General features: G+C 45.3%; 1 protein-coding gene across 2 annotated transcripts in view; it reads left to right on the top strand.

Moving 5' to 3' along the window:
- The window catches only part of Lama1 (laminin subunit alpha 1), a 129,340-nt gene that overhangs the window by 94,014 nt on the left and 9,605 nt on the right, over positions 1-25,721 (top strand). For both annotated transcript variants that reach the window (XM_021186178.2, XM_029471548.1), the window contains 19 exons: positions 3,575-3,782; positions 3,966-4,082; positions 4,201-4,364; positions 6,939-7,074; positions 7,970-8,063; positions 9,467-9,583; positions 11,265-11,447; positions 11,716-11,870; positions 13,488-13,631; positions 15,634-15,767; positions 17,109-17,259; positions 18,084-18,208; positions 20,510-20,660; positions 21,931-22,075; positions 22,549-22,690; positions 22,779-22,893; positions 23,046-23,216; positions 24,169-24,320; positions 25,073-25,258. In XM_021186178.2, coding sequence (XP_021041837.1) covers positions 3,575-3,782; positions 3,966-4,082; positions 4,201-4,364; positions 6,939-7,074; positions 7,970-8,063; positions 9,467-9,583; positions 11,265-11,447; positions 11,716-11,870; positions 13,488-13,631; positions 15,634-15,767; positions 17,109-17,259; positions 18,084-18,208; positions 20,510-20,660; positions 21,931-22,075; positions 22,549-22,690; positions 22,779-22,893; positions 23,046-23,216; positions 24,169-24,320; positions 25,073-25,258 — 2,790 coding nt within the window. The remainder of the gene's footprint in view (positions 1-3,574; positions 3,783-3,965; positions 4,083-4,200; positions 4,365-6,938; positions 7,075-7,969; positions 8,064-9,466; positions 9,584-11,264; positions 11,448-11,715; positions 11,871-13,487; positions 13,632-15,633; positions 15,768-17,108; positions 17,260-18,083; positions 18,209-20,509; positions 20,661-21,930; positions 22,076-22,548; positions 22,691-22,778; positions 22,894-23,045; positions 23,217-24,168; positions 24,321-25,072; positions 25,259-25,721) is intronic.

Below are 25,721 nucleotides of genomic sequence, written 5' to 3' on the forward strand. Positions count from 1 at the left end.
TTACTGTGGCTCTCTTTCTGTTTGGAATAAAGCTGTAAATCACAATCTATATTTCTTTCCTCTATCTATATGATGAAGGGGACTTTTATTTTAAATAACGGGGGGGAGTTCAAAGTGTATTCTCCAGCCACCACTTTCTAGTTTCCATAAATAATCCCTCTCCCAGTGTCATGGATTATTTATCGTCATTTTACCAATTTTAATCATTGTAAAATTCCTGGTTGGTGTTTGAGTCTGGGTAAACAGTTTTGGTACATATACCAGTCATTTTCATGTTATGCCGGGAGCTCACTGCAACTCCCGGGCCTTGACGTGTAATTGACTTTACAGCCAAGATTCTTTAAGGCTGTGCAGCCAGAGGAGAAATGAGATGGGAGGAGTCTGTGAGGATGTGTGGGAATTCACTGGAGGTACCCTATACCTGTTTCCCCAGTAGGGAGCATGCAGTGCGGGTGATATACCTGCCCGGGGAAGCTATTAGAAATTCAGTATCCTCGGCTTTACTGGGCGCTGGTCATCCATAGAGCTCATCTGAATGCCAGACTCCCAGCAGAAACTTAGTGCTTGGACTCCCGGCAGGAACTCAGTGCTTGTCCACAATCTCCTGGCTTGCACAGTGGAGCCACTCACTGTCGTATCAGTGGGAGGAGTGTGTCGATACTTACAACCTTGCCCACTGGCCTCACTGAAGACAGCTTACTCCAGCTTGCCATGTGACATCCACACACTGCAGATGATCCCTGGCAGCTGAGTGGACCGTTTCCTCGTGCTGGAGACCCAACGGATATTCAAAGAGAACTTCAATACAGAAATGTGTTCTGAGATGAGTGTAGGAGGGGCAGCATGTACCAACGGGACCAGCTCTTTACTGCACGTCTTCCTGTTTCAGGATACTGATGTGCAGAGAGTTTCCAGGGAGGGGGTAGACTAAGGAGTAGACCAGAGCATGCTATTCTTGTGTCTGTTTGATGGGCTTGCAAAAATTCATGGGATTGCAAAGAACAGCAACCTAGGGGAAAACCACTTATTCTCCATGGCTTCACAAAAAGCTAAGAGTGTGATGTCACCGGTCCAGTTCATGTGTTTGAGGCTACTGATCATGTTTAGAAAGGAATAGAGGGAAGTCTCCTACATAGACAGTAGCACACGCCTTTATTTTCAGCACTTGGGAGGCAGAGACGGATGGGGTTGAGGTTAGACAAATTGATCCCTCTGCGTTTGAGGCTAGCCTGGTCTACAGAGTGAGTTCCAGGCTAGCCAGGACAACATATTAAGATCCTATCTCAAAAAAAAAAATGAATAAATAAATAAGAGAGGGCAATTCTTTCTTATTTACTAAACCTTGTGTTTATCAATGGTGACAATTGCATCTTTTAAGCAATTTGAACTTCAAGGTTTTTGTAAAAACTGTTTAATCAGCCTCAAAAGGCTTTTCCACCCTACAAATAAGTTGCCCTCTTCTTTCAGTCTCTTGCCCAGATGCAGTTGCCACTGATAACAGAGAATATAGTCACTGTTTTCCAGGTTGGGCTTCACTGAGGTGGCTTATTTTAATTTCACTGCTCAAATGTGAGGAGAAGTTCTCGAATACAGTCAGTGTGTTTACCTAGGAAACAGTCAATCTGCCTGTAACTGTTGCTGTCCCAGTCAAGGGCTGGGGCAATGGCTCGCTGGGTAAAAATGCTTGCTGTGTGTTCTAGTCCGGATTCACCACTGTTGTGATGAAACAATGACTAAAAGCAACTTGGGGACAAAAAGGTTTATTTCATTTAACTTCCACATCGCTCTTCCTCATTGAAGGAAGTCAGGCCAGGAACTCCAACAGGATTGCTACACATGTGTGATATGGTATCCGTGCATTCCGTCCCCCATTACACACACACACACACACACACGCGCACGCACACACGTACACACATACATGCACACATGCATACACACAGGCACACACACAGGCACACACACATGCACACCCGTGTGCACACACACATGCACAGGCACACATACCTACACGCATACACATGCACTGATGCACATCATCATCAGAAGAATTGCCTCTGGACTCAAGCAGTCAGGATCCATGCTAATCATTGTGATTTACATTCATAAGCCTAGCAACAAAGGATGCTGAGGCAGGAGATTTTTTTGTGAGTTCAGTATCAGCCTGAGCAGTGTAGCCTAGGCCTGTCTCAAAAATAAAGTCAGTCACCATACAGTCACTTATATTCCAAAAAGAAACTATGAATGTATAAAAATTCATTAGCATCTCAAGACTCAAGCTTTACTTTTTTAATTAGATATTTTCTTTATTTACATTTCAAATGTTGTCCCATTTCCTAGTTTCCCCTCTAAAAATCCCCTATTTCCTCCCCCCTCCTGTTCCCCAACCCACCCACTCCTGCTTCCTGTCCCTGGCATTCTCCTATACTGGGGCATAGAACCTTCACAGGACCAAGGACCTCTCCTCCCATTGATGACCAACTAAGCCATCCTCTGCTACATATGCAGCTAGAGACACGAGTCACACCATGTGTTTTCTTTGATTGGTGGTTTAGTCCCAGGGAGCTCTGGGGGTACTGGTTAGTTCATATTGTTGTTCCTCCCATGGGGCTGTAAACCTCTTCAGCATCTTGGGTACTTTCTCTAGCTCCTTCATTGGAGACCCTGTGCTTCATCCAATAGATGGCTGTGAGCATCCACTTCTGTATTTGTCAGGCACTGGCAGGGCCTCACAGGAGACAGCTTTATCAGGCTCCTGTCAGCAAGCACTTGTTGGCATCTGCAATAGTGTCTGGGTTTGGTGGTTGTTTATGGGATGGAACCCCAGGTGGGGCAGTTTCTGGATGGTCATTCCTTCAGTCTCTGCTCCACACTTTGTCTCTGTAACTCCTTCCATGGACATTTTGTTCCCCATTCTAAGAAGGATTAAAGTATCCACACTTTGTTCTTCCTTCTTCTTGAGTTTCATGTGTTTTGCAAATTGTATCTTGGGTATTCTGAGCTTCTGGGCTAATATCTACTTATCAGTGAGTACATATCATATGTGTTCTTTTGTGATTAGGTTACCTCATTTAGGATGATATCCTCCAGATCCATCCATTTGCCTATGAATTTCATAAATTCATTGTTTTGAATAGCTGTGTAGTTCTCTGTTGTGTAAATGTACCACATTTTCTGCATCCATTCCTATGTTGAGGGACAAACATGCTTAATCATCAGGGAAATGCAAATCAAAACAACCCTGAGAGTCCACCTCACACCAGTCAGAATGGCTAAGGTCAAAAATTCAAGTGACAGCAGATGCTGGCGAGGATGTGGAGAAAGAGGAACACTCCTCCATTGTTGGTGGGACTGCAAGCTGATACAACCACTCTGGAAATCAGTTTGGCAGTTCCTCAGAAAATTGGACATAGTACTACCGGAGGATCCAGCAATACCTCTCCTGGGCATATACCCAGAAGGTGTTCCAACTTATAATAAGGACACATGCTCCACTATGTTCATAGCAGGCTTATTTATAATAGTCAAGTTTTGTTTTTATTTACGTTCTAAGCGAACCATTTCTATTCATCAGGGCTGCTAAAGACTTATTGTCACGGATTCAGAAAAGGTTTCAGAAGCCTCAGGAAAAGTTGAAGGCATTGAAGGAGGCCAACAGCCTCCTTTCCAACCACAGTGAGCAACTGCAGGCTGCAGAGGAGCTCCTTAAGGAAGCTGGAAGCAAGACCCAGGAGAGCAACCTCCTGCTGCTCCTCGTCAAGGCCAACCTGAAAGAATTCCGGGTGAGTCTCAGTGGCTCCTTCTCCTTTAGGAGTTGCAACTGCACAGGCCTATTTGTAGATAGCACCAACTTTAGCTCCTAACAAAGTGAGCCTGGCTACTGGCTTACAGGTGGCGTTCGGAGCCAAAATCGGGTGCTGACTTTCTTTCATGATATATCCTCAATTGGTGATTTTTTTATGCAGGAGAAAAAGCTGCGTGTTCAAGAAGAACAAAATGTGACCTCAGAGCTCATTGCCAAGGGTAGAGAATGGGTGGATGCTGCCGGGACTCACACAGCTGCTGCACAAGACACCCTAACAGTAAGTTCCAATTTGGACAGCCCTTGCCGTTGCCAGAGCAGCCACAGACCTCGCCAACGGGTGCGCGCACACTCGTAGCTAAGCAGTCACATGCGTCCATTGTAATCTCTCCACGCAGCAGCTGGAGCATCACCGAGATGAACTCCTTCTGTGGGCCAGCAAAATCAGGAGCCACGTAGATGACCTCGTCATGCAGATGTCCAAACGAAGAGCCCGTGACCTGGTCCACAGGGCAGAGCAGCATGCTTCTGAGCTGCAGAGCAGGGCAGGAGCTTTGGACAGGTAAGACTGCTGCACAGTATTCATAGTCCAGGAAGTGTTTGCTGGCCCTCATCCCAAGGGTGAGGGTGGCCATTTTGGTTTGTGCTGAATCATTTTTATGCTGGTTTTGCATGCACGCCCCTGCATGCACACTCCTGTGTGCCTGTGCTTGAGTACACGCACACACATGTAGATGCATGTGTATTTAAGTAGATATGCATGTAAAAGCCACAGGACAACCTTTGATATCTATCCTCAGGTGTGGTGCACATATTTTAAAACAGTCTCTTGCTGACCAGGAATTCACCATGTAGGCTAGGCTGGCTGGCTAGAGAGCCCTGTCTGTCATAGGCTAGGCTAGGTGGCTAGAGAGCCCTGTCTGTCATAGGCTAGCCTAGGTGGCTAGAGCGCCCTGTCTGTCATAAGCTAGGCTAGCTGACTTGAGAGCCCTGTCTGTCTTAGTCTCCCCAGCACTGGGATGACAAGCCACCACGCTTGGATTTTTTTTCTTTCCCCCACATAGCATCTGTACTAGTTAGGGTTTTACTGCTGTGAACAGACACCATGACCACGGCAAGTCTTATAAAAAAAACAACATTTAATTGGGGCTGGCTTACAGATTCAGAGGTTCAGTCCATTACTATCAAGGTGGGAGCATGGCAGCATCCAGGCAGGCATGGCGCAGGAGGAGCTGAGAGTTCTATGTCTTCATCCAAAGGCTGCTAGTGGAAGACTGACTTCCAGGCAACTAGGATGAGAGTCTGAAGCCCACACCCACAGTGACACACCTATTCCAACCAGGCCACACCTCCAGATGGTGCCACTCCTGGTCTGAGAATATATAAACCATCACAGCGTCTGAGGAATAGAAGCAAGATACTCATGCTTTAAAGCATGCTTTTGGCGGGCTGAGCCTTCTCTCCCGTGAACCTTTATTCCATCATGTAAAACTGAGACTCCTATTTCACTTGTGTGGCAAGTCAGTTTCCCTCCCGTGTCTGCCAGCTTTCTTTACCATAGGCATGTATGCATGATGGGAAAATACAAACAGAATACTAGGAATACAAGGCTATCACAGCTTGGGCACACCTATGGTGCCCACGTGCTCTGCACATGAGTTGTACAAGGATGCTGTGTTCTCTATAGATCTTGTGTTCTTGGAATCCATGGTTCAAATGGAGGATGCGGATGCGGATGCACACACTCTGCCTATAGAAGTCTCTTTGCCAGTGCTAAAAGTTATCACATCCAATCATGTCTGTTGCCTGCTGGTGCAAGTGTGTGTGTGTGTGTGTGTTACAGTTACCAACCAAGGGCCGAATGTACACCAGGTCGTCACTCTTAACATTGAACTCTATTCATAGTCCTCTTCTTTTTATCTTGAGACAAGGTCTCACTAAACTGCTTAGGCTGGCCTCGAACTCACTGTGTAGCCCAGGCTAACTCTGAATTTGTGGTCCTCCTTATGGAGCCTCTTGGTCTAGGCTAGCAGGTGGATTTGTTTCTTTAAACTTTGTTATAAAGGATGGATGCAAAAAGTTCAAGCGGGGTAGGAATGTTTGAAAATGGGAAACTACGCCTCATTGAGAAAGTGTCATGAGTTTATACAGCCAAAGGGATTTAAAAACAAAAACAAAAACAAAAAACAAAAACAAAAACAAAACTCAATAGATTATCAAGGAAGGTAGGTACTGGAATGAATGGCTGTGAGTACCATGGCAACCAGTGGTAGAAAGTGGAGGCAGGGCCTCCCATTATTCCTAAAAGAGAGGATACGTGGGCTCCACCCACAGCTAGACTAAAACCTTGATTGTTTAGGATAAGAGTAGTGAAAGCAATTTGAGTATGATAGTCAGGTAGTGTTATTTTTAATTTATCAAAAATTAAATCATTGAGTTTCCCAGTCAGATAGCAACAGACAATGATTGCTGATGTCTGGTGTGAGCATCGACCAATTCAATAAAGTTGGCGAGAAAATGAAGTGATTCTCTCGGCAGGCAAAGATGTGTCAACAGTCACATTTCATTATCCTTATAGAGCTGGCGAGATTGCACCCTTGCCAGATGGCAAACTCATAAACTATGTGCCTGCTAGTTAGAATAAAACTCAACTGAAATATTTTCTGGTTCTCCTGGAGGTGGATCTCATCAAATTGGGGTATGGCCTTTAGGGGCCAACCCATCACCCATGCATGTGGTCAGAAAGCCTTTTGGAAATAAACAAGTGAGTTACCAGAGAGAGTATCACCAATACACACATGCAGGGGTACCCCAACACTAACTGGGAACTTAAACATGGATTAGAGAGAGGGGAGGACAGATAGTAGGAATTGGTGGCATGGCTCTCTATAGGAAGTGGCCATCATGGGTCTCAATGTTAATTAAAAACCTTTCTGAGTAGTGTTGGCATGACAGGCAGATTTCTAGTCATAACCTATGTGTGTAGAGAGGAAGCCATGACTTGCTGGTCCTGGATTCTTTTCTAAGAAGAAAGAAACTAGAAGACTTTCAGGGTTAGTAGAAATCTACTCTACCCATGAATGTGTCCACTAATCGTTTCTTGAAATAACACCTCTAAATAATGTTGATTCCATAGAGACCTTGAAAATGTTAGAAACGTGTCTTTGAATGCCACCAGTGCGGCACACGTCCACAGCAACATCCAGACACTGACAGAGGAAGCAGAGACGCTGGCTGCTGATGCTCACAAGATGGCAAATCAGACAGACTTGGTGAGAAATATCTGGCCTTCATTGCACATCTTCCTTTTCTGCACACCATGGAAGGCTTTTCTGAAACAATGTTCTTAACCCGTTTGAACAAACCTCAAGGTTCAAATGACTCTTTCACAAGGGTTACTTACCTAGGCCCATTGGAAAACACAGAAATTTACATTATCATTCGTTAGCAGTGATAAAATTAGTTATGAGGTAGCAATGAAAATAACGTTATGGTTGGGTCATTACAACATAAAGAACTGTATTAAAGGGTCACAACATTAGGAAGGTTGAGAACCACTGCTCTACAAGGTTTTTGAGCATACACTTAGTGGCTCTAATATGTATTTTTCCACATTCTTTTCTGGTGAAATCTATTTGTGATTTGTTTGGTTGCTTGGTTGGCTGGTTTTTTCTTGCTTGTTTGTTTTTTGTTTTAACATATCATATGCCCCTTATTTCTTAAATAATTTTGAGAGTACCGGTCTCACTATGCTGCACAGTATGGCCTTAAATTCCTCACTTGCAATCAAGTGAGCCCTGACCTGGACTTGAGGGTCGTTAGAAATGCATTGTATCACCCTTTCTACATTTTTGGTCATTTCTACTTCTTTGTGAAGACTAAAACTAAGACTACTACTAAAACAAGGGGAAATCTCTGTTTCCTGTGATGAGGACGCTCATGCTGTCCCGATAATACTTAGCATCTCTTTTTACTCACAGCTGTGTAACGGCTGGTTCCTCTCCTTATACACGTAAAAACATCTCTGTGCTCTTCCTCTCAGACAGTGACCTTGGCCTCCGGCTCTGAGGTTGGCTTTCTTACTTGGAGCTTGGTTGATGCCCTTCTGATGGGGCTGCTCTCTCTCTGGGAGGGAGGTTCCTGTGCCTGAACCATTCTGTTTTTCAGATCTCTGAATCCCTGGCTTCTCGGGGGAAAGCAGTCCTTCAGCGCTCGTCCCGGTTTCTAAAGGAAAGCGTGGGTACCAGGAGGAAGCAGCAAGGTCAGTTTGTGCCTGGATGTGTGGGATGAGTGCCCACACAGCGACACAACTCTGGGAGAACTCTCTCTTTTCTTGGAGCAATTTGAAGCTTCCCGTGTCTCTCTCCGTAACACTGTAATTTCATGCCTCCCAATTGAACATCATGGGATTCCGAATCGTGGGATGGTACTGCTTACTCAAATGTGTATGCTTCTCTGTAGTCAAGCCTTCTTTGTGACCAGCTTCCAGGGATGACTTGAGTTGACATTACCCTCAGTCTTCCTGGTGTGCGTGGGGTCACAGATGACAGGGGCTCCTTTTTTCCCCAAACTTCCCTGTTCCTTGTTGAAATAAGTTATATCTGATGGCATCTTTGCATTTTTCACCTGGCTAGAACTATGATAGGCTCTCACTAAAATGTCACTGGATTAAATCATAAATGACCAATCTTTTTCCATAAACACCTATGCAGTTCAAAAGTTTCAGCAAGCAATTATCTGGGACTGTAAGAGCTATATTAATATGCATAACATAGAATGGCAAGAATCTGTTCTGTAAGAGAAAATGTGCAGGCATGGAATTTTCCTAATGTATAATATGTTTCTTACATTGATGCAGTTTGTAAGTGAACCCTCTTATAGCTCCATGACTTAAGGACTAGACTTTCCCCGAAGCTGTCCGAAGCAAGGGTTAGGCCAGGGCATTGTTTTGTTTCTCTGTGAGTGAGACAGCTTAGAACCTCCCCTGTCCTTTCAATGTTAGATCTTCACAATTATTGCTCACTAACTCACAAGTGCTGACAGGCACTGGAGTGAGTTTGCACAGGTAAAGGTCCTTCTAGCTTATTACATTGTAAATTTCTTGCCAGTTAAAATTCCATATTCTGATCATGTGCTCAGATCAGAATGCTAAATGTGGCTTCATACTGTGAACCGAAACTGTAAAAGCTTTGGTCCAACTGTGTAAATTAAAGGAAGCTGGGATGAGTCCAGATTCAGGGAAGGGAATAGAGAATTGCTGATTGGCCAGAGTGACAGGTCAGGGGTCACGAAGAGCCAGAGCACCAACAGGACTTGAGCGCCTTGAGGTGGCATGTTCCAGCATGGTTGAAACTCACCATCTGACAGAGGACAGTTCAATCGTGTCTTCTTCTTCGTGCTTTTGTAAATTTAGGGATGAGATTCAGGAACAAGTAATAGTGATACAGACAACAGCCAAATAGACAAAATGATCTACAAACCAACTCCCCCACCCCTGCCATGTCTGTGATGAACAGTGCTAAGAATTGCTAGGAAAACTCTCAAGGTTGAGGTGTCTGCAGGAAGCTAGATGTCCTGTGGATGGCTGACGTATGGTAAAGCTGTGCCTAAGCAGCGTCCTAGCAGACTACTCTGATATGAACCCTTCCTTTTTCCCTCATGTAGGCATTAAGTTGAAGCTGGATGAGTTGAAAAACTTGACGAGTCAATTTCAGGAGAGCATGGATAACATTACGAAGCAGGCCAACGACTCCCTTGCGATACTTAGAGAAAGTCCTGGAGGTAAGCAGAGAGGAGGTTTCTGGCCTGCTTACCTTCTCGCTGAAAAAGCACCTCACAGGAGCAGGAGGAAGTCCTGCCTCCATGGCTCATTGGGAACTGCGGCTGGAGAACTAGATCAAGGTTGATTAAGCCTCAACATGGGGAGGGATGCGATTTAGAGGTGAAGGTCATAAAACTATTTAAAGCCAGTGAATCCGTCAAATCATACTCTTAAAGGTGTTATGATTATGCTTTTAAAAGGTAAGTGACTTTTGGCCAACGCTTTTAATTGCTGAATTTCAAGATGGCTTTGATGCAGCCTAGAGGAGAGAGGGGCCTTCCAAGGAGGCCAAGTGTAGAGAAAAAGAGAATGTTCTTGGCCAGCTGTAGAGGGAGTGTTAGATTCACTCACTGTGAACATGGCAAATTAGAGAGTTCTTATTACGTGATCTTCCTCTCTCAGATGAAAGAACGCTATAAAATCAGCTTATTGATTGCTAATATTAGTGATTTGGAAACACAGGTTCTCCACGGCTTTAAATGAGTCTTGAGTCACAACCCCAATGAATAGGGCTGTCGAGCGCTATGCGCCTGACTCCAAACAACCTGTGGTGAGTCAGGACTCACCACGCTGCTCTTCTATCTGGAACTTTCTTTTCCCCTTCTGAGCACTCACAGAAAAATGACCCTTCATCTACTTTAGTAAAACACATTAACATTCTGTATGCAAACTTACAGAAAAGTTAAGACAAGAGCAAAGGACTGCATGGGAGTTTTCTCCTTTATTGCCTGGGGGTCTTACCATGTAGCCCAGGCTAGCGTCAACCTCATGATGGTGTTGTGCCCGCTTCCTGATTGGAATTGCAGGCACATGCCACCATGCCTGGCTTGAGAGCGATACACTTTTATATGGCTTTCATCAAGAATGGATATTTTGCTGTGTGTACTGAAACATTTTCCGGTCTTACCAACACCATGTAGACATCCTCAACCAGGGGTTCTCAGATAGCAGAATTATTCTTCCCCTTGTGGCCGTGTCCTCTCTGAGCTTTTGTCTCTTATAACAGCCAGTCCACGTTGTGACTAAATACCATTTTGTCCTCCGGTGGCCACTCTTCTCTTGATTGCAAGCTTAAGTTCCAGAACCTTCTTATCCAGAAAGTAAATGATGTGGAGGAGAACATGTTTCCAGAACATGAGCAGGACCTAGAGAAAGGGCTAAATAGAGGAGTTTGGGGCTGGAGAGATGGTTAGAAGTACCGTTGCTTAGCCTAGAGATGTGAGTTCCATCTCTGGACCCACAGAGTAGAAGGGGGAAACCTCCTTCCACCAGTTGTCCTCTGACCTCCTTACGTGTATCCTATATGAACACACATGCACACACTAAATAAATAAAAATTTACAACTACTGTCACCTCATCATCCCCAGAACATACTAAGGGTGTGGCCATTAACCACGACCTTTGTAGTCACTCTATGTAATTGATAACATGTTCCAGAGAAGGAAGTATCCAAATCATTCATTGGTTTTTTTTTTTTAAAGGGGTGGTAGAACATGTGACGTGCAAACTCCTCTGACACGAAAAGGCAAGAAGCCTCGCTTTGTATTCAACATATGTGTTCCTTCGCAAAGTGACGCACATAGTTTAGGCCTTTCTCAGTGCCTTCAGCAGGCACATGCTTGCCCATTCCTTTATCTTAGGTATGAGAGAGAAGGGCAGGAAAGCCAGAGAGCTGGCAGCAGCAGCCAACGAGAGTGCGGTGAAGACACTGGAGGATGTGCTGGCTTTGAGCCTGAGGGTCTTCAACACATCAGAGGACCTGTCCAGAGTGAATGCCACAGTCCAGGAGACAAACGACCTTCTGCATAACTCCACGATGACCAGTATGTCTGTGGTCCCCCTCCCTGTTTTGAAAGCCTGCAGCTTGCTGATTGGGAGAGAGCTGGGCACACAAGGATGCACAGTTCTAGCCTGGAGCTTCACATTTGAGGAGAGGGGCCCCAGGGGATGCAAGCTGTCCATGTGTTCTTCACATATCTCAGGGTTTGCTTACTCTGTTCTATCTTATCCCATGTCTTAGTAACGAACACACTTCCTTTTCACTGGTTTCCACCTCACTCTTGCCAACCCCTGTCCCCTCATCTCCGTTAGCTCTGTTGGCTGGAAGAAAAATGAAAGACATGGAAATGCAAGCCAACCTTTTATTGGATCGATTGAAACCTTTGAAAACCCTGGAGGAGAACCTGAGCAAAAACCTGTCAGAGATCAAGCTGCTGATCAGCCGGGCCCGGAAACAAGCGGCGTCGGTGAGTCGGGCTGGGGGGTTCCTAAGGCCACAGCTCCAAAGGCTTGGGTCCCTGCTCACAGGTCCTGGAGAAGCCAGTGAGCGTGATGCTCTGCCACCCCAACTCCCCTGCAACTTCTATAGGCGCAGATCTCATAACCCATGTCCTCTTAGGTTTGTCTTGGGACATTTAAGCCATTTTTCTTGGAATCCTACTCACTTGTAGAGTATTTCAAAGTCTCTTAGGAAAAGTGCTCTCCTTTCTGGGATTCCTAGTTAATGCCTGACTCCACAACTTAGCCTTTGTGTCTGGGAGACATTAAGTCTAGTGCTAACACCTGGTAACGTTTCTTCATTTTACTGATTAACCTCTAATACTGGAGATACTATCCAGAATGGGTAGGATGGGCCTTGTCCTCCAGAACTCTGAGAAAAGAATGTCTATCCATACGGATGCTGTGCAAGTCTACATTACTACGTGTATACAATACCAGAGAGGTCAAAGCTGGGGAATCGGTCTTTTAACTACTCATGGATCAGTTCACTCATTTCAAACCATAGTAAGACTACCCCAAGAGAGTTGCCACTGTATGGGGCCCTAGAGATAAAAAGAGTGTAACCCCTGATCTCAGCTTGGTCTTTCCGAAGCTTTCTGGGCAAGGTAAAGGCACTCTGGGCTCTCCCTTCTGGAGTCTTCCCTTCTAGAAGAGGACTTAGGCTCACATGGGCTCTGGCTTCCCTCTCTTTCATAGACAGGCCAAGGGAACCTCTGCTAAAGTTGTAGTTCTAAATACTATGGCTAATACAAACTTAGAAGAGAAGTTAATAGAAAATCTATACACAGGTAATTATGAAGCAGAGCAATATGTAGTAAATAACCACTCAATAGCTATTTCTTGAGTGATATAGTAAATCTATTACCCCTGCATTTTTATTGAACAAAGATCATTCAATGCTCCCTGTCGGCCAGGTGGTAAGAGGCCACAGTAACAAGGTATCCAATCTTAATGTGATGAGACCGCTTCCTGTATAAAAGAGCCCAGGGAGAGCCATAAAGGGCTGGAGAGATTGCTCAGCGGTTAAAAGTACTTACTGTTCTATGGGAGACCAGAGTTAAGAACCCAGCACTCAGGTCGGGTAGCTGGTAACTGCCTGTAACCCAGCTCCAGGTGGTCCGATGCCCTCTTATGGTCTGTGGGTACTCCTGCACTGACATGCACACACACACACACACACACACACCCCTCCAAACCCAAAATTCAATGAAGTAAACCTTAACAAAACAAAAACCAAGAAAACCTAATTTTTTCATAGTAACACACACCTATAACGCCAAGCTGAGGTAATGAGGATCATGAGTTTAAACTCAAGCTCATCCTGGTCTACATAGTGAGACCCTGTCTCTAAATAAGCAAATAGAACATAGCCTAATTGAAAGGACTGGATGTCCAGTATCGAAATGATTTGCCTAAATAAAAGAATCTCCATCCTGGTCTGCTGCCTCTCTCTGAAGCTCAGAGCATTACTAGTTCTGCACAGAGGAAACTCTTCACAGGGCGAGTGGGCTGGCATCTCCGATGTCCCAGGGAGCTGCCCCCATGTGTCATTAAGTCACGGAATGCTGTTTTCTCCCTGTCAGATCAAAGTTGCAGTGTCTGCAGACAGAGACTGCGTCCGCGCCTATCAGCCTCAGACTTCATCTACCAATTATAACACCTTGATCCTGAACGTGAAGACGCAGGAGCCCGACAACCTTCTCTTCTACCTCGGCAGCAGCAGCAGTGTAAGTGAGCAGCCCTGGGTGTTTGGGAATTCAGGCGTTTCCTCTGCGGACTCCCCACTGATGAAAATGTAGATATGACTGCCCTGGAATCGCTAAATTCTATCAGGGAAAAAAAACCTTTGCTACAATTGTAATGTTGAATGTTGTAGAAATATTTAAATCTCAGCCCAAGATTTCTACCCTGCCTTAAGCTATTTAAGTTCCTGGATGAAAGACACGCACAACCTTTATATTTACAATAAACCTTCAACAACACAAGAGCTGGGCAGATACTACTTTCTATGTTGTTAGACTCTGTTTCCTATCGGTAACTCCCAAGTTATTACTATGTTGATCTGGGCTGCTCTTATCTCCGATTGGGCAGCCCTCAGAGCCACTTTCTCTTGACTCCTAACCCATGGCAGCTTCTTTTTCCTCCTCTCCTGCACTTCTCGTCCTTCATGGTCCCCTCTAACCCCCAAGCCCATGAAACCTAAACCCCACCTATGTCTCTTTTGCTAGAGGCTGTTGGCATCTTTATTTACCAATCAGAAATAGGTTGGGGCCATGGTGTACATGCAGACTCCTCTCTGGGACAGCCAGGTCTTGGGAAACCTGCATTTTGCACCACAATAGAGAGCAAGAGACCAAACCTCAATGGTTGGTTGAATGTTAAATAAACACAAAAGTAGCTGCCTGGGGTTTGGTCAGACCGGTCAGAGGGTGACTGTTTGCCTGCAAGCCTGAGAATCTGAGCTCAATTCATAGGAACCATTTAAACAAAGCCTAAGCATCATTGCCTGCCTTTCTGTATCCAGAGCTGGACAGGTAGATGTAGGCAGATCTCTGGAGCTTGTGGGCCAGCCTAGCCTAACTAGGTGAGTTCCAGGTCAGTCAAAGGCCCTGCTTCAAAAGGTAGATTGTTGTCCCATATATGCCCTGGCAATGAAAACACGACTCAATTAATATGAATATATGCTATGCGCCTAGATTGAACAGATCTACCACTACACTACCATCTTCTCCATCTATGAGACCCCTTAGAACTTGCAGTTTCTCCAGGCCATGTGCTTCTGCTCCACTTTTCTTCTTCTGCATCCTCTTCTGCATCCTCTCCCTCTTCCATTTTCTCCTTCTTCTCCTTCTCATACTTCTGCTCCACCAACCCTTTCATCTGCCCAATCATCAGCTCTCCTTTCTTTTACAAATTAAGGTGGGAAGCAGGTTTACAGGAAATCACCTGAGTGCTGACTCATTCCTTGTTCGCAGCCACTCACAGGAGAATGGAATTAACATCAAATATAATTAGCCCCAGGGCTCTCCACAACAGGAGATAGCACCTAGGATACCTGGGGCTGTCTTCTGGCCTCCTTGTGAACATGTGGTGCTAATATGCATAATATGATAATATGAACTCATAGACACACATAGGAACATGCACACAGTGAAAGGCACAAGGCAGAAAGTAACATTTCTGACCAGTGTCCCCATCTGCCATCTTATTAGTGTACCAGGAGTACATCATGTCTTGGTGGACTCAGGGCAATTTGCAGATAGCCAGGCATCACCCAGGTTCTTCCTGCCAAGGCATGGTCCCCAGACAACAGGCTTCCTAGACAAGACTACCACTCCTTTGGCTCTATCAGAAGATTTCAAGCCCTGGGAATGTTATGGAGGAGATGTTAAGATGCACAGATGTCTTCTGAGGAGACAAGGAGACAAGCTCACTTTGTAGCTCTTAAGTAGGCATTCCACATCCATTGGCGCCTTCTGAAGCAGAAACAAGCCAGTACCTTGCCTAGCCTCGCTGGGGACTTGGTGACAACCCCTTTGAGCTTTTCCCAGGAGCTTCAGAATAGTGACTGATCTATCTGCAAAACTAATGTCAGGGCTGCCCTCTGCCACAGGGTCTCCATGCCCCAGCCCCAGGGCTGTGGTAACTCGTAGACAGAAGAGCACAGAATTTTTATGCTGACTGTGTAAATAGCAATATGTAACTTATTCCCCTTATCTTTTCACCCAGTCTGACTTTCTCGCAGTGGAGATGCGGCGGGGGAAGGTAGCCTTTCTCTGGGACCTGGGCTCCGGGTCCACGAGGTTGGAATTCCCAGAGGTCTCCATCAATAACAACCGATGGCACAGCATCTACATAACCAGGTAGCAGAGGCTGTCCCCAGCATCTCTCTTCTGTCAATTGTACCTTACCATGTGTTGGTAACGAATTTAATAGACAGGCATCGAGTCATTAGGAAAGTTGGATTATGAACAAACAATACTGGGTTTATATTAACTATAGGAATAAATCATTTAAATTATAGAACAAATATTTTTGTCTGGCTGAAAGCAAGGATCAAAACTTGTATAGTTTAGATTACTTTTAATATTTATTTTGTATATATGAATATTTGCCTGCATATGTGTATATGCACCATGAATATGCAGTGCCCTCAGCCAGATGAGAGCATTGGACCCTCAGGGACTGTACTCACAGGAGGTTGTGAGCCACCATGTGCAAGAACAGATAGTATTCTTAACCACAGAGCCATCTCTCCAAGCCCCTAGATTATTTTATTAAAAAATGTTCTTAGAAAGTCCAAGTGACCAGCCTTGTAAAATGGCTCCTTCCACAGAAGAGAGGATTTTGTGAAAAGCAACAGAAAGGGAGATGGAAAATGTATTGTGTGAGTTCAGGCTTTTCCACCCACTGCCCAATTCCCAAACAAACCTGGAGGCAAATTTATTTATGAATAAATGCTGTGGCCATAAACTTTAGCTTACTCCCTGACTAGCTTATAACTTACATAGCCCATTTAAACTCTTCTGTGTTTTCCACAAGCCTAATTTCTACCTCTCCTCCATTTTATGAGTCTGACTTCCTCAGAGTCCGGGGCGAATCTCCCGCCTCTGACTATGTCCCAGAGTTCCCATTGCTCCCTGCGGGATGTTCCACCTCCTAGTCCTACCTCAGCTCATTGGCCACAGGGGTTTGATTAACAAGTGACGTTTTCCATGCAGTGCACAAAACCATCCCCCAGTGATATTGTCTCAAAATTCAAATACTAAGTCAAGTTGTTCCCATTAAAGCCCTTCCTAGAAGTAAATTCATTTAAGCAGTCTTAGGCAGAATTTTCCTTTTCCTTTTCTGTAACATGGTGGGGCTTTGTTGATGATGTTGGAAATATTGGTATTATATTAAAAACAGTGTCATGAAGAAAGGAGTAATTTTTTCTTTAGATATGGTTGGACTCAGTAATGACTTTCAGTATAGGGGAGAGATGTGATGACCTGTCTGTTTCCCAAGAGCTGATTACCAGGATTTGGAGGAGTAAAGTAGAGGTTGAATGGCTGAGGGCAAAGGCAAGGCAGGTGGGTGGACATTTCAGGGGTGACCCTGGAGAGGCGGGTGGGATGTGTGTGACAGGCAAGCTTATCCATGATGTGTGTGTGTGTGTGTGTGTGTGTGTGTGAAATTCCTTCTGCAATTATTTCTGACACAAGGTTTGGAAACATGGGGTCCCTGAGTGTAAAGGAAGCAAGCGCTGCCGAGAACCCACCGGTCAGGACAAGCAAATCTCCTGGACCGTCGAAGGTTCTGGACATAAACAATTCAACGCTGATGTTTGTTGGAGGGCTCGGAGGTCAGATCAAGGTAAAATTCTTGGGCATCCTGTTCAGAAGGCCACCTGAACAGGACCCCTGGCTGATATGTGCTCAGTGTTAAATATACCCTGCACCATCCAAAAATTCCTGCTTCTATTAGTTTTCATTTCAGCAGGGGATCAGCTGTTTTTGCCAGGGTAAACGGTCATTTTTAATGATGAAGATGAAGACAAGAGTAATCAATGGTGCTGTTTGCCACTTAGACAATCATTTCTTCCAGTGATGAAGCAGGAAATTAAATGCATCTATAGTCATTTCTGTAAAGTCCCTTTATCTCTCTTCCAATTCTAGTGGTAATTGTGCTAATTAGTGTATAGCAAGAGGGCATAGTATTTGTATAATGACATCAGCTAGTTGAACTGGGTTGGGAGGACAGCCTGCATCCCTCTAGTCTACTGACCCCTTGTCTGGTCTGGCGACTCACTCACAACAGACTTTCCCCAGAGACAGAGTGGATCCTTAGGGGACTGTCCAGAGATGGCTGTGGTCATTCACACCTTCAATCCCAGCATCCACAAGCCTGAAGAAAGCGAACCGGGAGTGTGAGGCCAACGTGGGCTGTATCCATAAGCAAGCCTCTTTCGCAATCCCCTCCCCTTTCAAGGAACAGAAACAATGTAAAATGTTCAGGCTTAGAAGCAATTGTTGCAAACTGGCCATTTCAGTGAATGTTCTCTAGGAATCCGAAGCACTGGATTTGAGCTCCCAGGGCAGTTTAGAGAATATATGCCTGCCTTCAGGCCTATGGGTGCGCATTATGAGTTTGTTTGTTTGTTTGTTTGTTTGTTTGTTTGTTTTTTGTCTTTGCACCAGAAATCCCCGGCTGTGAAGGTTACCCATTTTAAGGGCTGCATGGGAGAGGCCTTCTTGAATGGCAAATCGATTGGCCTGTGGAATTACATCGAGAGAGAGGGGAAGTGCAATGGCTGCTTTGGAAGGTAACCCGCCCCACGTTTCTACTTTGTCTTAGCTCTATACTCCCTATTCTCATAAAAGGCTATGAATGGACTCTTGGTTACCGAAGCCTTTGGGCTAACACTGGATTTGGAGTCCAACTTTCCCAGTCATGTAGCAAGGCTTCCTTGGTGACTCTGGCTAATTTTCCCCTTTCCCTGAAGTTTGGGTGTCTCCCAGACTTCTCTTACTCACCCCGCCCTTGCTCCTCAGGGTCAGTATGCAGTGTGCATGTGCAAAACATTATAAATCTGAGAGAAACTCTGCTCCAGTGGTCATCACCGGTCTTCCGATGAGTCCACGTGAGCATCCGAGGGTTGTTTCCCTGACCCTTGTTGCAGGGGAACACAGGGCTTGCAGTTGGCAAGAACAGCTTTTACATGCACAGTTAGTACGTACAGCTTCTGAACTCTGATACATCCCCTTTTGCTCACACCGAGTGTCTAACCAAAAATACTCCCAGAAACTTAGTAAATCTGATATGAAAACAGACCCAACCTCTGGGCTCTGCTCCTCTACTTAACCAATTTAAATGGCGAATGCTGGTTCTCCTTCACTGTGGTAAGGTCGGCCATTTTGTGTACACCCCTGGTTTCATTCCCAGAGACACCTGCCATCCTACCAGATTTCCAACCCTTGCCTCTGAAGCAAAGGCTGAGGAAGAAGGGTTGGGATGCCCCTGAGCTCTGTGTTCACTGAGGGCCTAGTCATCCTGTGTTCATTGAGAGTCTAGGCATCCTGCTGCTGAGCTGAAAACCCAGCTGGCTATAGGAGCAGGTGGAATGACTGGTTTAGACAACCTAGGGTTTAATAAGTATGTTTCACTGGACACCGAATGAAGAAATCTCCCGGCCATTCTTATACTTATGTTGACCAATATATTGACCGAGTTTCAAATAACCCTAGCTCGGTAGGATATTAATACGTGTTCTTGAAAAAGAAAAAAAAAAAGCTAACAGTAGAGGAGCTGTATTTATCATACATGTTTGGAAAATGTCAAGTTCAAATATTAAATATAGCTAGGTGTGGTAGCACACGCCTTTAATCCCAACACTCAGCAGATAAAGGCAGGCAGAGCTCTGTGAGTTCTAGCCTAGCAAGGGTTACATAGCGACTGTTTCCATATATAGAGAGAAGATAGATAGGTAGATAGATATAGATATAGATATTGATAAATAGATATAAATGATATAGATACAGATGATATAGAAGTAGCTGTTGTGATGCTATCAGAGCTCTAAGTTAGTTTGGAACATGCTAATGATGCACAGACTACCCTTCCCTCACCAATGGGCTACAGCTGTAGTGTTTCCAAAATGCACTGAATCTCAAGCCCTTTATAAAAATGGGATCATTAGGAGTTCCTTCATATAGGACATATTTAGGCCAGAATGCTACTTTGTGTCTGAGCTTGTAAAGTGACTATCTTCATTTTAGCCATACCAATACACACACACACACACACACACACACATATACACACACACACTCACACACACATACACACACACACACACACACACACAGTCTATTGGAGCAGACTGAAGGGACACAGTGTGCTCCTACCTGGTGTCACTGGCTAGTGTTAGGTTGTTGGTACAGCCTGTAATATTCCTCAGGTTACTGATTATATTTGGTTGATATTGCCTAGTAGGCAGGTTAATTTCTTAATCTGTCTTTTTATGTGTTGCTAGATACTCTTACATAACATCAGCATTTTTATAATTCTACTTACCGTAATGGCTGCTTGCACAAACTCTTTTAGAAAGTGGCTGGGCTCTGGTCAACATGGGTTTGCCCTGCATAAAAATGCCTTGTGAGATACAGCTTAAATGTCGTCTCCTCTCCTCTCTGACACATTTGGAGCTGGGCGGGGGGAGGTTGGGATTTTACATTTGTATTTTGGGATTTGGGGGTAATGGAGCATCCTGGAGGTAGGATTCAAATCTAGACGCAGACTCTGATTTTTTTTTTTTTTTTTTTGCTTTTTATCATATATACCAAATGCAGAGCCTGAGATTATTCCATATAGTTTAAAACATCTTTTTTTCTTATAAAACGGTCTCATGATGCATATATAATTCTTGCCTTGTATCATCCTGTCTGTCAGTGTTCAGAGCTGTTCCAATTTCAGAATACTTCGGTTTTCACAAGTTCAAGGCTGCAACTTTATGGCTCACTATCAAGAACAGAGATAGGTTTCCCCTACGGCCTAGGATGAGGGAATACCTTTGCTGCTCCGCCCTCCTGATCTTGGGTGGTATTTCCTGGCTTCTGCCTTGCAGCTCCCAGAACGAAGATTCCTCCTTCCATTTTGATGGAAGCGGGTACGCCGTGGTGGAGAAGACGCTCCGGCCCACCGTGACGCAGATAATAATCCTCTTCAGCACCTTCTCCCCGAATGGCCTTCTTTTCTACCTGGCTTCAAATGGCACCGTGAGTTTCTGCAGCACTTGGCCCTCCGTGTATAGAACCGCTGCCTTAAAGTTACCTCTGTGTGCTGTGCATTTCTCTTGCCAGAGGCGAACAGATGTCCCTCCACCACAGAAAGCACACCCACAGAGCAGAGCATTGCTTCCACCACAGCGTGCTAGGAGAGACAATGAGGTTTCACTTACATCCACTTACAAGTAGTGGGGGTCCACTTACAGGAGAATGAAGGAGGAGTTAGTAACAGGAGAATGGTCCCCAAGACCAATGCAAGACCGAGAAGTCTCAATACCCCCAAACACTGCTCCATGTCGGTCCCTGTCAGTCAGTTCTGCTCTTCATAAAGACCTAAGTCCACAGGAGCTGGGAGCATCACCTACCGGAAGGAGCAAACCACAGAAGCAAGTGGTTGGCTGGAGTCTTCCGTGAGCGTTTGCGTACTCGCTGAGGAACAGCACCAACCTGATTCTGTTAAAGTCTCTGAGGTGGTTTCGACAAGCTCTTACTACTGTACTCCATACACTTAGGCTGCATAGGTCCTCATTTAAAAGTCGCTGATCAATGAGCACAAATTCAGGAAGAACTATCAGGGAACACAGGAAAGCAGAGTAGACCCTCCAGGCAGCCCAGGCGTGAGTCAGACACTTCCTGTTATGCTCTAGTTGTAGGAATACTGTGCATTTGCTTTTTTAAAAATTATTTTTATTATTATTTTGTGTATGTGAGTAGTTTCCCAGTCTGCATGTCTGTGCACCATAAGCATGCGTAGTGGCCACTGAGGCCAGACGAGGGTTTTGGATCTCCTGGGACGGGAGTTACAGATGGTTGTGAGCTGCCAGGCAGGTGCTCGGAATTGAACCCAGATCCTGTGCAAGAGCAGCCAGTGCCCTTAACCACTAAGCCATCTCTCCAGCCCCTACAGTAGCCTCATTTGAATCTCATCTACAGGAATGGTCCCCCTTTTGTCTTGTATGCTGGCCATTTTCAGAAACAGCCTACTGATAAATTTAAATAAAACGCCCTCCTAGACAGTCCAATTTTCCTACTAACACGTGGATTTTGGTAACAATGTATATCAATTAGTTTAATTCTCAGTAATATTCCACAAAGCCGCTGGGTACATTTTTACTTTTATGTAACAGACTAGCTGTTTGACGCTAACTTTTATGTAACAATCCCTAGTTTGACTTTAATAGTTTACTCCCATCCCTAACTTGGGAGGGAAAAGAATCTAGAGATAAAGACGTATCTCAGAGAAGACTTCTTTCCTCCACAGAAGGACTTCCTGTCCATTGAGCTGGTCCGTGGCAGGGTCAAAGTGATGGTGGACCTAGGGTCAGGACCCCTCACTCTTATGACAGACAGGCGGTATAACAATGGAACCTGGTATAAAATCGCCTTCCAGCGGAACCGGAAGCAAGGTAGGTGCACAAGGTGGACTTCTATGGTGTTGGCCGCCCCTCTAAGAACAAACAGCACTCCAGAACCAGTGGTGATTCTGCTCAGTTGGCATCTTCATGACATTAGAACACATCACCCTCCACACCTGGCCACAGCTGCACTCTTGCGTGATATTTGATTGAAAGCCACCTTTGTCTATGGAATGAGAAGCAATGGGATCCGCCTATTGCTGGAAGAATGGTATAATTCCATTTGTCCAGGGTTTCAGTATTTCTTGTTAAACGCAGGATTGGAAAGACAAATCGGATTCATTCTGTTTTCTTTCACACACTGTTCAGCAGTACATGTTCTGGGGCTGCCAACCTTTGTCTCTGAATGACAATAAGCAACATCAGTCAAATTTGCAGGATTTAAAAGAGCATGCCCTCATGAATGGGATGTGTTGACAGAGGTTTATGGAGTGTTAACCATCCCTTTCCCTGACTCCCACTAGGACTGCTGGCTGTCTTCGATGCATATGACAGCAGTGACAAGGAGACAAAGCAAGGAGAGACTCCAGGAGCTGCTTCCGACCTCAATCGGCTGGAGAAAGACCTGATTTACGTGGGTGGATTGCCTCATTCTAAGGCTGTGAGGTATGATGTGAAACCACGGGGCAGTCGTGTGGAATTCCCAGGCCTCTCCAACCCAATGTGTGAATGGTCCTCGTGTCCTTACCTCCAGGAAAGGGGTCAGCAGCAGAAGCTATGTGGGCTGCATCAAGAACCTGGAGATATCCAGGTCCACCTTTGATTTGCTGAGAAATTCCTACGGAGTCAGAAAAGGCTGCGCACTGGAGGTGGGGAGCAAGCTTGGTCACGGGGGTCTGGATGGGTTTCACTAGGTGCCTGGTGGTTTACCGCAATAAAGCCGCAAGCTCTCAGCCTGAGGGGGTGCGAGATGCACAGGAGGCAGGCCAACCTCACCCTGCCCTCCCCTCTCTGTCACCAGCCTATCCAGAGTGTGAGTTTCCTGAGAGGCGGCTATGTGGAGATGCCACCCAAGTCTCTCTCACCTGAGTCATCCTTGCTGGCCACATTCGCCACCAAGAACAGCAGCGGAATCCTCCTGGTTGCCCTGGGCAAGGATGCAGAGGAGTCTGGTGGGGCTCAGGCACATGTGGTAAGTAGCTGCAACCCACGGAAGTAGAGCAGGGCTGGAGACGTGTGTGGGGAATTTCTACCTCACACATTTACTGTAAAGCTGCTTACAAGCCGTTCTATAGGAGTGCCTTTTTAATTAGTGAGTGAAAGTCATGACTGCCGAAGGTTCTGCTCATGGACTCAAAGTTTCCCGAATCACATGATCAATATCCCACTTCTCGGGGTGGATGAGAGGCTGCTGCCCTCAGACTAAAGTGACTCCTCAGGGGGAGGCTGGGTTTCCCTCAATGTGCAATGCTTGGGGCAGAGTGAGAGTTCTTCCCTTACAGTCTATGGGGCGGGGGTTGGGGGGGGGGTGTGGTTGTTATGAGTGTGAAGGGAGAAGAGAGACAGACATGGCCTGTGACAGGTGCCCAGTGGCAGGAGAAAGCAGAGAATACATTTTCCCCACAAGAGGGTGCCATGCAATCAGATAACTGAAGGGAAGGTTGGAGAACACTAGCCTGAGGTCTTGATGAAGGAGAGACTGCACATATGCAGGTCACAGAACGACATGCTCTGCCGATCAAGACATGGCTGTATGACACCATCATGCACACTGCATGGTGGATACTGCTTCCTAAATTTTATGGGGCCAAAAAGGTTCAGAGAACCTGATTAAACTGTCCAAGTTTCTATGCTAAAAAAAAAAAAAAATTAGTCTCCTGCATCATGTAGTTACATCAGTAACAGCATGCATGGGGATCGGCAGAAATAGAAATCTGTGACGGGACCACAAGGCCAACAACAGCAGGCTACAGAGTGACACAGATCGGAGTGGAGTACATCAAATCCAAAAATACCCTGACTGATGGTGACTTTCCTAAGCACTCGATTGCCTTGCGTTAACGGGTCTACATCATCCATACAAGACGGAAAATGTTACCTCCCCTTCAGTAATGTGTTGTGTTTTGGAAAATGTATCCTTCCAGCCCTTCTTTTCCATCATGCTGATTGAGGGACGAATTGAAGTGCATGTCAATTCTGGGGACGGGACCAGTCTGAGGAAGGCCCTCCTGCATGCCCCCACCGGCTCCTACAGTGATGGACAGGAACACTCCATCTCCCTGGTTAGGAATCGGAGGTACTTAGCTCCCGGGCCTTGCTGAGATGAGCTTGAGGAAGCTCCTTAGCTTGTGGACACTCAGTGTGATTGGCACCTGGTGTGATTGACACTCGGTATGACTGACACTTGGTGTGGTTGACACCCCATGTGACTGACACCCGGTGTGACTGGAATGGTTGGCATGGAAGGCATTGACAGTCATAGTTCTTACTGCTTCAAATGGCAGAACTCTACCACAGAGTCAACTCTCTTGTAGTTTGTAGTGATGTGTTTGCGAAATTTTCATAGTTGAGAGCCATACCTTTGCCCTCTATTTAAGCCCTATATAAACTACTTACAAACTGGGTGAATGTGGTGGTGAACAGCAGGCTGGCTTTGGTGGACAGTATTGTGCCCACAGTAAACGCCGTCCTATCAATGTTCCGTGTATTTCCATATCCAACTGTAGACCTTCTGTTTGAGGGATGCCGGATGTTTTCACAACAGAAAAAACAAAACAAAACAAAAAAAGTGTTTGAATACACACCCTTATCTCTTATACTCAATCGAGCTTAGTGAAGTATTCGTAGGTTTTACTCTTTGATGTTTGATGTTGAGCTTCAGGTTCCCATGTTTTGGATTCACATACAATTCCATGCCAAAAGTTTTCTGTAGGAAAAAAATTATCATTCCAAAAGGAACTTTCTAGAATTACATATGAAAATGGAGCTCTTCTTTGTACTTAAAAAAAAAAAAAAAAAAAAAACTTGTTTTCTCCTTTGATGTGGTAGAGTTATCACCATACAACTGGATGAGAACAGTCCTGTAGAAATGAAGTTGGGTCCACTAACAGAAGGAAAGACGATCAACATATCCAACCTGTACATAGGGGGACTTCCGGAGGACAAGGGGACCCCGATGCTCAAGATGCGGACTTCGTTCCACGGGTGTATTAAAAACGTGGTCCTTGACACTCAGTGAGTGTGACTGGTTCCCATCCTGTTCTTGCGCTTTGTCGTCTGCCTTCTGAGTTGGTGGTGGGAGATGTTCTCTGGGCTCAGCCATTATAAGGGAACTTCCTTGGCCTATCGTGACTGGCTCTCCCAATGGATCTTCTATGGTCAACATGGCAATCAGATCTGACCATCAAATAGTATTTAGAAAAAAAACCACCACTGGCTGCCTTTGTGTGTGTAGTGTAGAGTACTGAGCTGGGCTTTGATGCACGGTGGGCAGTTACTCTACCCCTGAGCTACATCCCCATCCTTAAGTGTACCTTTACGAGAAACCAACTGGATTGCTAACAGCTTCATGGTTTCTCTCGAGACAGTTGCTATATGGTTAAATTTTGCACATTTCCACTCTCTGTGAAGAAGAGAATTATTATGTGCACAGATGTTGTTTGTTCCTCCTTTCCCAAGCTCTAGTCACATTGGAGTC

The sequence above is a fragment of the Mus caroli genome, chromosome 17 (assembly GCF_900094665.2).
Source record: "Mus caroli chromosome 17, CAROLI_EIJ_v1.1, whole genome shotgun sequence".
In the NCBI taxonomy this organism is placed as follows: domain Eukaryota; kingdom Metazoa; phylum Chordata; class Mammalia; order Rodentia; family Muridae; genus Mus; species Mus caroli.